The sequence below is a fragment of the Anabas testudineus genome, chromosome 10 (genome assembly GCF_900324465.2).
Source record: "Anabas testudineus chromosome 10, fAnaTes1.2, whole genome shotgun sequence".
In the NCBI taxonomy this organism is placed as follows: Eukaryota; Metazoa; Chordata; class Actinopteri; order Anabantiformes; family Anabantidae; genus Anabas; species Anabas testudineus.
Genome location: NC_046619.1, coordinates 14,567,588 through 14,579,810, shown reverse-complemented (window position 1 = coordinate 14,579,810; position 12,223 = coordinate 14,567,588). Strand labels below are relative to the sequence as shown.

General features: G+C 40.3%; 2 protein-coding genes across 5 annotated transcripts; both read left to right on the top strand.

The window, feature by feature from the left end:
• Nucleotides 1–78: 78 nt before the first annotated feature.
• Nucleotides 79–7,374, top strand: rab41 (RAB41, member RAS oncogene family). Of its 4 annotated transcripts, none has more exons than XM_026357867.1 (8): nucleotides 79–266; nucleotides 1,391–1,449; nucleotides 1,799–1,852; nucleotides 2,720–2,825; nucleotides 3,146–3,257; nucleotides 4,209–4,302; nucleotides 5,101–5,167; nucleotides 5,403–7,374. In XM_026357867.1, exons 1-8 carry the CDS (start codon nucleotides 188–190, stop codon nucleotides 5,465–5,467), a joined length of 636 nt encoding a protein of 211 aa, XP_026213652.1. In that variant the 5' UTR covers nucleotides 79–187; the 3' UTR covers nucleotides 5,468–7,374. The 4 variants fall into 4 exon arrangements, with proteins under 4 accessions (XP_026213652.1, XP_026213651.1, XP_026213650.1 ...); XM_026357866.1 differs by lacking the exon at nucleotides 2,720–2,825 and adding an exon at nucleotides 2,159–2,264 and having other exon boundaries at nucleotides 84–266; XM_026357865.1 differs by lacking the exon at nucleotides 4,209–4,302 and adding an exon at nucleotides 3,700–3,793 and having other exon boundaries at nucleotides 89–266.
• Nucleotides 7,375–8,561: 1,187 nt separating this feature from the next.
• On the top strand, nucleotides 8,562–12,141 carry stard14 (START domain containing 14). Its single transcript, XM_026357322.2, has 6 exons — nucleotides 8,562–8,902; nucleotides 9,030–9,177; nucleotides 9,724–9,827; nucleotides 9,950–10,067; nucleotides 10,173–10,225; nucleotides 11,364–12,141. Exons 1-6 carry the CDS (start codon nucleotides 8,723–8,725, stop codon nucleotides 11,589–11,591), a joined length of 831 nt encoding a protein of 276 aa, XP_026213107.1. The 5' UTR covers nucleotides 8,562–8,722; the 3' UTR covers nucleotides 11,592–12,141.
• The last annotated feature ends 82 nt before the right edge of the window (nucleotides 12,142–12,223 follow it).

Sequence of the window (12,223 nt, the reverse complement as noted above, 5' to 3'; positions counted from 1 at the left end):
ACTTACGTTACTTTTGTGTGTGTTGCCTCTCAGTAGTCGCCTCTTGGTTGCGCTGTTTCTCTTCTGTGGGTTTAGGACAACAATAGCTCTGGCTAGCGCAGGACACAGATACTCAACTTGCTCTTCTCTGGTCTAGACATCACATCATTAGCCAAGCCAGCTAGCCCACTGTTTATTTTTTGACAAAATGTCAACCACGACCGGCGGCGGCGAGTTTGGCAACCCTCTACGAAAGTTCAAGCTCGTCTTTCTGGGTGAACAGAGCGGTAAGCTGGGGACGATGTACTTGAATAAACTGTTAATTTGATCGGATGTAAAGAATATGTTAGAAGCAGTGGCTAAGATTTGCTAACTAGCTTCTCTAGCTAGCTTTCTTTTAGCAAAGAGCGTCAATTGAACCCCTAGGTTTAGACAGCTGGTGGTGAAATAAGCTGAGATGATAGCACTTCAGCGTCAATACGGTGTTTAATAGAGAGTAAGTCGACAAAAAGATGGAAAAACACCCATTTTGTTCTCACTCGCGATGATGTCACTGCATAGTTGGCTAACGGTAAATCACTAAGCTAGCTAAACAGTTCGCCCTTCGCCTTCACGACAAATCGGTTTAATAAGTAACATGAACGTTTCAAAATAAATAACGTTTATAGTTATCTACATATGTGTTTGTTTTTATATTAAAGCACTTGACGTAGTCTCTCTGGCCATGTCTGTGATGTATCAGCATCCTCTCACTAGCGTTAACTCAGCGTAGCTGGCTAACTACTTTTAGCTAGCAGCTAGCTATGGTATGCTAGGCTAGGCTAAACCTTAGTTAACATTGGCGTTGCCAACCTATTTTTAATTGAGCCTCTAATGTGTTTTAAGGGGTTGTTAAGAATCTCTACTTCCAAATGTAAGATCCATATTAGTCACGGGAGGTAACGAAGGATATCACCCTTTATGTTGCTGTGTTGCGGTTTTAAACACACTAGCACTTAGCTTCCTGCGGCGGCACCTTGCAGAGCCACGTCGGCCTTTACCACGACCATTTAACATCAGTGTTCAGACACTGATACTGACATATTTAACTTATACGTGATTGTATTTTAAGGGGCGGTTGTCTAATCAAGTGGTGGCGGACTTTCATCACGAAGCAAATGTATGAAGTCAGGCCGATTTGATTTTCCAAATGTTGTGGCTCCACCCATACTGCCAGCTCAGCGTGTGGGTTCAGCAGAACACAGTGCATCAGTGATAATCCCAATTTACTCAATGTGTGATGTAACTGACTCATATTAGTTACTTTTTTCATATTATATAATATTAGATTCATGGGAATGGGTATTTATTATCAGTATTCCAGTTTTGTGCTTGATCAAAATGAAAACCTTCTCTTATTTTGCTTGTACAGTTGGGAAGACCTCACTCATCACCAGGTTTATGTATGACAGTTTTGACAACACTTATCAGGTACTGTGCCAATATACTTATTATGTTCCATAAGACTTTTTGTCATAACGCACATTATTGAATTGGTAAACACAGGTGTAGTTAAGAGCATACATTAATTGTGGCTTTTCCATCATTTTCCAGTTCCACATCCTAAGTGTGCAATTACTAGCCTGGCATAAGTGAATACATAAATGCAACATAATCATTGCTAATGTTATTAGTGTCGCCTGTGTTGTTCCTAATCGAACTTGTGGGAAAGGGCTACATAATAATGCTCATAATATGTGGCCAAACACCTGTTTAATATTATTTCTGAAATATATATATTATATGTTGTCAGATGCCTAATGGAGTAATTATCTTTCAGGCAACAATTGGCATTGACTTTTTGTCAAAAACAATGTACCTAGAAGATCGAACGGTAAGTCCCCCTTTTTGTTATTAATAATACTGCAAATCTCATCATTCCCATTGCTCTGGTTTTAGAACTTCTAGAAAAGCTCAAAGCATCCATCTGCTTTTAATATAGTTGCCACCATGTATTTCCCTTTCAACATTTCACATTGTGTTTTTACATAATCCTAGCATTTACATTTCATTTTGTTAAACGTGATCATGTTTCTAGTTCCCATCATTATTTGAAGTTTTTGTTTTCCTTCCATCCCCTGGCTGGGTCATGAAATCCTCACCTTTCCCGTTCCCACATTGATTTCATGGCTGGCCACAGATTCGGCTGCAACTCTGGGATACAGCCGGACAGGAACGTTTCCGCAGCCTCATCCCCAGTTACATCCGCGATTCAGCTGCTGCTGTGGTGGTTTATGACATAGCCAGTAGGTATCATGGCCTTGCCTCACCTCCTTGTCCTTTGCTCAGTATTTGCAAGGGCATTAAAGAGCACTTACTAGCCTGGCTACGCTCCCTAGACAGCATGATGAGGCATGGTAATACAAAATCAGTTCTCCAGCAGTGTCTGTGGGAGACTGTGCTTCGTAAATGCTGTTAGATATGAGGTTGATGGAAGGAATAACAGAAAATGTCTTTAGATTTCATCTCGTGAGCATATATCCTCTGAAAAACAAAATAATCAGCAGGACCTGCATAACACTGGTCATCCATGACCCTACTACATTTGACCGATACTCCCCATTCCTCCATTAAAGGCCTCTCTGCTGCTTAGCCTGCAATTCTTTTTATTCCTGTTCTATTCTCCCATTTTCTTGTTCTGCCTTTCCCCTCTTTATCACCTCCTCCTTGTACTTCTCTTCTTTTCCGTTCCAATCCTCAGGTCCGACTTCAGCTTTGGGACACTGCTGGACAGGAGCGTTTTCGTAGCCTAATTCCCAGCTACATCCGTGACTCTACCATTGCTGTGGTTGTTTATGACATCACCAGTGAGTCAGGGCTTAACTCTAGCCTTTCTCTAAGGGTCAAGGGCAGGTGAAAGGAAGCTATACATAGCCGCTATTTTATGTATTTCTGCTAATAACCTTAAAAATCTATATATATTTTCCTTCTTCAAGATTCTCTTCTGGATACTTGTGCCTACTAAAATTGTTCTAAAAGCTTTTTTTGCTTTATCCTTTTTATAAAGAGTATACTTAATTGTGCACACTTAACTTACTTAACTGTAATTACTTTAGCAAGTGTTTCACGTGTGACCCAGGTTCACCATGTACAGTAATATTGTCCTGTTTTTTTCTTTCATCCACAGATCTTAATTCATTCCAGCAAACATCAAAGTGGATTGACGATGTTAGAACAGAGAGAGGAAGTGATGTCATTATCATGCTTGTTGGGAACAAAACAGACTTGGCAGATAAAAGGTACATTGTTGTGGAAGATGTGTGAATGGTTAGAATGATGATTTTCTTATCATGTTTACAAAGATAGATGGTATAGTTGTATATTTCTGCTACAATTAGGAAATGGGTAGTATTAAGTAATATAGCATATAAACACTGCCAATGCCTGGAATCCCAATTGTCTTCCCTTCAGTGCATTTCATTCGATTTTATCATTCGTTAGTTGTTTTTGTTGTTTTTTTGTGATGGAAGTATTTTTATTTATATATTTTTGTTTCTTTAAAAATATTTGATCATATTTCTGTTCTTATTTTTCTTTCTTTTACATTTTTTTCCTTTTCCTGGTCTGTATTCTCTCCATGTCATTTTTAATTTAAATTTTTTTTTGTGTGTGTGTGTGTGTTTCCCTCAACACCACACTGCACATCACTCCCTCCCCCTCCCTTCCCCGGGACCATGGCAGGCAAGTTTCTGTTGAGGCGGCAGAGAGGAAAGCTCGTGAGCTCAATGTGATGTACATAGAGACCAGTGCCAAGGCTGGCTATAACGTCAAACAGGTTGGTGTCTAGCGATTAACAGCAGGTGTAATTCTGACATTTTACCACACAGGCCCTAATGTTTTATAGGTCGGGGCACACCTGTGACAGCTCCTTCATTTATTTATTATATTGATCAGAGTGTGGCTGTTGAATGAGTGACCCCTGGAGCCAATTTCCTGCTGCTTCATCTTTACTTGGCACAGCAGCTTTCTCTCCCTTTGTCTACCCCTTTCTCTGTCTGTGTTATAACTAAACCACTAACCACTCTTTCTTTTTCACCCAAAAAAACAAGACTCTATGTTGAGCTCTCTTGTTCTCTCTCTGTTTCTCTCTCCATCTCTTCCCTCTCCCTTCGGCCTGTCCTCTTTGCAATGTTTCTGTCCATATCTGTCTGTTCGTCCATTTCCCCCACCTTCTGCTTCTACCTGAGCAGACAGATCACCACGGAGGAGGGCGAGCAGAGAGCTAAGGAACTGAATGTCATGTTCATTGAAACCAGCGCAAAGACTGGCTACAATGTCAAACAGGTAGAGATTCTGCTCTCTGGGTAGTTGAGCTCATAGTGCCCTCAAAGTCTACTATTAACTCCTTCTATCTCCCTTTTCCCTCTCTTGACTTGTCATTACATCTTAGCAGTATCAGTACATACTAAGTCAGTTGTGCCCCCACCCCACTACCCTACAGGGTTTGCTTGTAGACGTTTCTGTACCAATTCACTTGTTTTGCACAGATTTAGTGCCACTTTGTTTTTTGTTTTTTATTTTTGCTCAACCACTTATTCACCAAAACTTCTGCATTGTTCAAAATGTTTCTGTGAATATAATGGATTTGCTCGGTGGTGGAGGCTTGGACGAAGACCTTCACTTCACGTATCTCAGTAAAATCATGTTTTATATTGATGCTTTAATGGCTTCTTGTGTTTGCCCTCCATTCAGGAAAATAAATTACTTTGGAGGAAGCAGTTGCTTTCTATCACTACTGTAAATGGCCACATTGACAGTAGGGCTGGATGATATGATCATATATAGTAATAAACAACAAAATCATCAACCATAACATATATTTCTACACTTGGTATACCAATAAATGATGAGCACAGTATCATCTCCGTATTGGAGGATTACAGGATTTTTGCCTCAGGATGACAAAGTAAACAAAAACATAAATATAGAGACAATATTGTAGTATCAAAGTAATTATACTTACTGTGATAGAAGATTTCAGACATATCATCCACCCCTATTTGACAGCATTTTACTTTATATTCCGTTGTGGTAAGATGTTTTTAAAACGTGTTCAATCATTTTTTTCACTTTGTTTTATAGCTGTTCCGTCGTGTCGCTGCTGCATTGCCAGGGATGGACAGCACACCAGAGAAAAGCAAAGAGGACAGTATCCTTTTTAAAGGTGTTTTGAACAGAACTTTGTCAGTGATTGTTATTCCTGCAAAGGCTTCATTACATGAGTGGTAAGAATGTTGGTGACCTTGCAAGAAGTGCTTTTTAGTCTTCTGAGCAGAAAAAGAAAGAATGTTCACTGTTGAGATTGTAGCCAGATAGCACTGCAGAAAATACTGAAGTGAAATTTGCTAAGTCATCAGTGATGTTGCTTAACCAACTGCACTCAGTGATCGACATCAAACTGGAGAAACAGCCAGAAATGACTGTCACCGAGAGCAGCTGCTCATGCTAGTACACCTCAACCCCACCCAGCCTGTCTACACCCCACCAACAGCTTGTCTCTCAGTGGCCACTCTCCACCCTTGGCACACTGCCAATGGGATGGAGGACCTGTTTTTTTGTTTTTTGTTTGTTTGTTTGTTTGTTTTTCCCCCTTTTCAACTCAGTGACTTTTCAGAGTAACCGTGTGGATGTGCATTACTGTATTGAAACAGATTATCTGGAAAAAAAAAATGGTTTAAACATTTAAAACAAAGAATAAGTTAAATCATATGTTCAGATTTTCATCCAGTTGCATGGCATTAAATAGGATTTCAGACTGACATAGCTAACTGCTCTTGAGTTATTGCACAGTTTGGAAAGTGCTGTTACTCTCGTCATTGTTGTAAAGTAAAATTGCTTGGGATTATTTAAATGACTCTGTAAGGTTGAGTTTTCAGCCTGTTGTATTTTACTTTTTATTTTTGAATTGAGAGTTTGCCTAAAACTAACCTATCTCTCAGATAACTGAGTATTTGTCTTATTATGAGGAAGTAGAGACAGGATCTTGCCAGTGAATTAACATCATCGCTTGCCATCATATTACCCCATTAAGCTCAGATGTACTCATTTCATTCAAGAGGGTCAATGGCAGTTTAAATTACACATAAATAACACAATGCATTTGAAGGCATTAACAGGCAAATATGTGTTAGGTCAAATTTACCTAATCTGAGAGCATATTTACAACAGTGCTGGAAAAGGGATGTGACACGAAGTATGGTATCCATTCTCATCAGATAGAAGCCATCCTAGGTTCATTAGAGTAGCTACTAACCTGAAACTATGTCTGCATAAAAACTACAGCAGCTGTCCAACTTTCTTCAATCAGCTGCACGCATACTAACATGTCTGAGGAGTTTTCAGTTATTAGACACCCCTAGTGTATGAAGTAAAAGAGCCAGTGTTTAGTTTTTCAACGCTGTTGGAAAGTTGTCACATTGGTCGCTATGACGTACCCACCATCTCATTGATAATTTGTGTTGTCGAAATACACTATTGCAAGAACATGCAGCATGCTCACCATGCAGGATTTATATGGATAAGAACACAGATGCCTTGCTTGTTTGTTCACCAACGTTGTGCACTGACTCAAGCCACAATATTGTAACATATAAAAGAAGCCTGCTGACTGGTTCATGGCTTCGCTAGTTGTTTTGTAGAGCTGGTAGTTTGGCCTCAGATACAGCTAACGCTTACTAACACCCTTGCTGTAAAAAGTGCAGAGAAGTTAGTTGCAGTATCCCTTTGCTGTATTGCTATTGCCTGTGTAGGATTGTTGGTTTTATGTGTTTATTTATTTTGTAACTTGGACATACAGATAACATTGTATGCTTGACCAAAAGTACAGATGCTGACACGCATGATAAGATTTTTTTTTTTATTTATTGTTTGCGTGTCTGCTGGGACTCCACCCAAAGGCGACATTAAGGCCTGGTAACGATTTTTTTGCTGCAAGAAATTACTTTTTTGCAGTGTGTGTGGTAGCTTGGTTTACAGTCGCAGGTAAAGGCTGCACACGCACACACAGTGTAACATAAACCAACTAACTAGCCATAGCACAACAATAGACACTGGTCATTTGCTGTAGCTGGTTTTGAAACGTCAACATTTTAAAATGGATTTAAAAGTTTTAAGTATGTAATTACGTCAAACAGCCATTTTAACATGAGCGGCTCTTCTATTACTTGTCACTAAGTACTCAGCTTTGTGCTCTTCTGAATTGTGTCTGTCCATTTGAAATATGCTGTCTACTCGTGTTTAGCAACGTTTGTGTGAATAATGTACTATTACTATCTGATGTATAAAAAGGAGAGTTAATGAAACACAAGTGTAGGTCTATCACATGGAATAAAATAAAGATATTTCACCAAAACTTTACCATCTGTGATCCTTTTGTTTCTATAAATAGTACAGTAGAAAATCACAAAACACCTGAATTAAAGGTGCAGGTATATGTGTCATATGTCACCATTAATCAAGGAATCATTAGATAATACAGCACAGGCATGAAATGTTACAACAGAAAGGTGTGGCAAAGTATGAGCTGCGTCGCTATTGATGTATATCTTCAGCCAAAAGGTATTCAAAGTGGAAATGTAGCTGGAGTTTCGTAAACCATTTTTCCAACATTCAACTTATAGTGTGCATCTTAATATGCACTCACTGGTCGCTTTGTTAGGTACGCCTGTACAATGTAATGCAGTCCAACACAGCCGCTCTGCCACGTGCACTGTGTGTTCAAATAAGAGGTGTTTCTAATGTTATAGAAACATTTGAAACACTTCATTACATAACAGACTCCAGTATGACTACACCACCCACTGTGATGTCAATAATAAACACATAGTATGATTATTCACCTTAGAAGCTGAGAAATGATAACCTTGTAAGGTAGAATTCAATTTAAGGGGGGTTTGAAGGCATTTAGTTGTGATGCTTAAGGTGAGATGATTTGGGGCGGTCAGGAAATAAGTGTAAAATTAATAGGCTTTATATTTCTAACATATAGTTGAGCCTTTGAGATACAGTATCTTTATTTATGTTTGTTTTTTTGTTCATCTTGGATAAAACTTTTATTGGGACCAACTACATATATAGATACATATAAATATATTACAGCCACATTAATGTAGATAATCTAACAAGGCTACATGTTTAATGCTCCAGTAATTACTTTATTTCTAGTTTTCTAGTGTTTAAGATGTAAAGTCGTGATGATGATGATGATGATGATGATACTCCGGATTCATCAAGGCTGAGCAATTCGCACCTACCCACGCTCCTGATCACCGCGCGTTGTTAAAGACAATAAATCAGCACCACAGGGCTTTTTCTTCAGTATCTGTTTCGACCTGTGTAGCTCTGCTACTAGATACCGGAGACTCAAGGTGCTCTGGACGTTTCTCTCTGGGGGCGGGACACATTTTTTTGTTCCTTGCGCACCTGCCCAGCTCACCTGGACTCCGGAAGTGCTGTGACGTCAGCGGGAGTGGAACAGCTCCGGAATTTAGCACAAGAATCCAGCTCGACCTGCTCCGTGACCAGCGCGCATATATTCGTGTCCCCAGAGACGCACAACCACACGCTTCAAACCTCCGACAGCAGGACCAACACTAACTAACACGCTGGACTGAACAGATTTGTGTGTCACAGTTTTTAGAAAGTTTTTTTTTAATCATTATTATTATTAAGAAGAAGTCGTTTTTTTTTTTTAAAGATCTCGGAGATGTCTGTTTCCAGTATTTTACCTGGTAAGGAGGTATTTGATGACTTCAGAGATCAGTGCTTATCGACGCAAAACTGGCTCAAGAAGTATGATGAGAGTGGGATGCAGGTGTGGGTGAAGCAGTCTCCTCCAGCAAATAATGTTAAAGGGCAGAACGCATCAAAAGTCCACAAGGTCAAGGTAAGTTCACTTCTAATTTAATATGACTAACTTAACTAATAGAAACAATCAACTCTGGTGGGGGGGATTTCCCTTTGAGTGGCCTCCTGTGCAGCTGACCCTTACCTTGTGTGTGTGTGTGTTTCAGTGTAAGATGACAATCACTGATGTATCAGCTGCCACTATGTACGACGTCCTGCATGATGGCATATACCGCAAGAAGTGGGACCCTGCCATGTTGGAGAGTTTCGACATCGCCCGGCTCTCTGATAATGCTGATGTGGGATACTACTCATGTAAGGACTCTTTGGCGTGTTCCTCTGTTAGTGTACAGTGCGGGCCCGGCTCGGGTCACTATTTGGTACATTGATGCGCTTTTATACAACCCCACATGGAAACATAGGAGTGTTTTGAGACAGTACACGATCAAAAGCAGTGCTGGATGATGAGGAAATGAATATTGACAGAAAAGTAAGTTAAGCAAAGCCTTTATTTAGAGTTACCATGGCATACACAATACCACCATTATTTTCCCATCATTAAGCACATCATATAGGCTGTGGGGACCTTTTTTTCCCACAGTGTATATGTGTGCTGTTACTTTTCACTACCAGTTGACTTCCTGATTTATTAGTATCTGTGTCTTCTGAACATCTTCTACGATGCTGAAGCCCTCGGGCGTAAAGAACGAGCAGCTTCCAGTTACACCAGAGTATTTATGTCATAGTACTTGTCATACCAAGGACGACTTCCTGAGTCGAAGGTTGTGAAAGTTAAACTGAACTAATGAATGAAGTCTAACACCACATAAACAGATTTTTCTGTTTTGTTTTTCTCTGCAGGGCTTTGTCCGATGCCAATAAAGAACAGAGACGTGGTGACACTGCGATCATGGCAAGTGAAGGATGACGAGTACACTATTGTTAACTTCTCAGTCAAACACCCGGTATGCCAGCTCCTCCTCCGCACACTACAGTGCACATAATTACTACTGTCTTCAAACGTGCCATTTCTAGGACACTTTGTGTGCACTGACCATACTTACAAACTCTCCTGATTCGATTGTAGAAATACCCTCCTCGCAGCGATCGTGTGAGGGCCATTTCCATCATCACTGGCTATTACATCAAGCCCACGGGACCAAACAGCTGTACCTTCATCTACCTTTCTCAAGCTGACCCCAAAGGTGAGACGCTGAACAACAATTAGGTTGTTCTAATCCAATCCGGAATTCACGTGACTTAATTTTTTAGAGCTCTTTTTAAATTCTGCCTCCACCTCTTTTCTCCAGGTGCTCTTCCGAAGTGGGTGGTAAACAAATCAACTCAAGTTCTCGCACCCCGGGTAGGTAACGTAACAAACTCCTTGCAGCAAAGGTTTTGTTTACTTTTAGTTAATGCTGAGGCGATAAAAATATCTGAACTATGTATCAGCGTGTCACACAAAGTGGGTGTGTGTCTGTTAGGAGATTATGAAGGTTGCAAGATGCGTGCGTGTAAGGGAGTGAGGGTTTCATGTGTCTTAAAGGACAATGGTAACCATAGAAACCCAATTTAAAGGCCCGTCCTGACTGCCGACAAAGGAGTATTTCAGCTTGAGCTGTTGCCTACACTGCTGGAAGAACTTGTTCCCCTGGTTTCATATCGTCTTCTTTAGATTAGAACCATTTAGTGCTAAGTGCACACGTGTGCGTGTCTGTTCTGACACACCGTGGATTAACTTGCATTGTGCCGACTGAAACCAGTTTTACACACTCACATTGTGGGGACACCTTCCTCATGGGCACCAAACCACTGAAGTTTAGAGTGACGACTTCGAATGAGAGTGATGGTTTAATGTTGGGGTAAGGTTGAGTCTAGGTTACGTAAAGGTTAGGGTTAGGCTGGGGCAAGTCTCCAGGAAGTAAATGTAAGATTTATGACATAATGACTAGTTGTAAGATTCTAGAAACCAAACCATTACTAGACAAGAACACATATGAAGGTAACAAGGGAATGAGATTAAAATAAAACTATGTAAGTCATTAAATTTTTGTCTGACCAACAGTCCAAAATCTCCAGACTTTTGAGAAGCTGAATCCACAACATTGGTTTTACACTGAGCTTTTAATGTTGTGGTGCCCAGGGGTCAGCATGGACACTGACCAGTCTTTGGCGACGCTGCCCCGTACTCTCAAACTATTACGCACCACGTCATCAATCATAGCCAGCGTTAAATATTTCCCATGCTGAGCCTAGGATCAACTTTTTATACTTTATATTATAAAGGCCACTGTTTAAATACTAAATATAACTTTATTAGTATCTCAGTGACTTACATATAACTTTATTGTTAATGTCTGAGTTTTTGTAGAACATATAAACTGCTTAAAGTAATTTGACCAACTTCTTCTACAGCTTTGTTGACTGAGGTGTGCCATGACCCTTACTGTCAGATTGCAGCTCTCTGATAATCATATCTGCCTTCGGTCCACTCCTTACAGGTGATGAGGTCTGTACACAAGGCGGGACAGGACTACCCAGCGTGGAAACAGAAAGCTGAAAACCTTCCCTGGAAGAAGCCGTGGTTGTACCCAGAGCAGAACTCCCTGTCTTTTATGGACCCCGCCGAACTGTCTATACAGAGAGCCGACTCGCTAGAAAACGTAGATGAGAGTTCAAAGGTGGATGCTCATGCCAACGAGGACAGCAGTTACATCGCATCACACTGATGGAAGGGCGACCAAGCAGGAGAGACTGGGGGATGAACTTTATACACTGACTAACACAATAAGACTTTGAGCCCTCCAGCTCTGTGATGTCTCCCTAATCCCAATCAGGGATGTGCAAGAGCATGAAGTGTTTACAACTGTTATACCAGATGAAAGTGAGCACAGATCAAATTGCCATTCACCTCTTTTTACGCTGAACACTAAATGTCTTTCCAGTGTTTGCCGTCTTTACAGAGTACAGGGTACGAGGTGTTGGGGTTGTGAAACTCCGACACTACGGTTACAGTCAGTCTTCTGTAGGGCCTTTCTAGTTACAGCTATGTGAAACACACACAATTTTTTTTTAAATGAGAGCTGAGGAAGCACAGTTTGCTAAGCATTAGTTGATTTAGTACTAACTACACTGTACTTCTATCTTTTATATGTAACACATGAAGGTTTATTGTATTTATAGATATGTCGCACAATCGAAGTATACACATCGAAAGGATCAACATGTAAAATGTATGTAAAGTTTGTATTTTGACAGTATATTTCTTCACGTAATGGATTGGAGTGAGCATTATTTTATTTATTATTATGTTTCATGTTACTGAAAGCTCAGATGAAGTTCTGAGGGAGATAAGATCCTA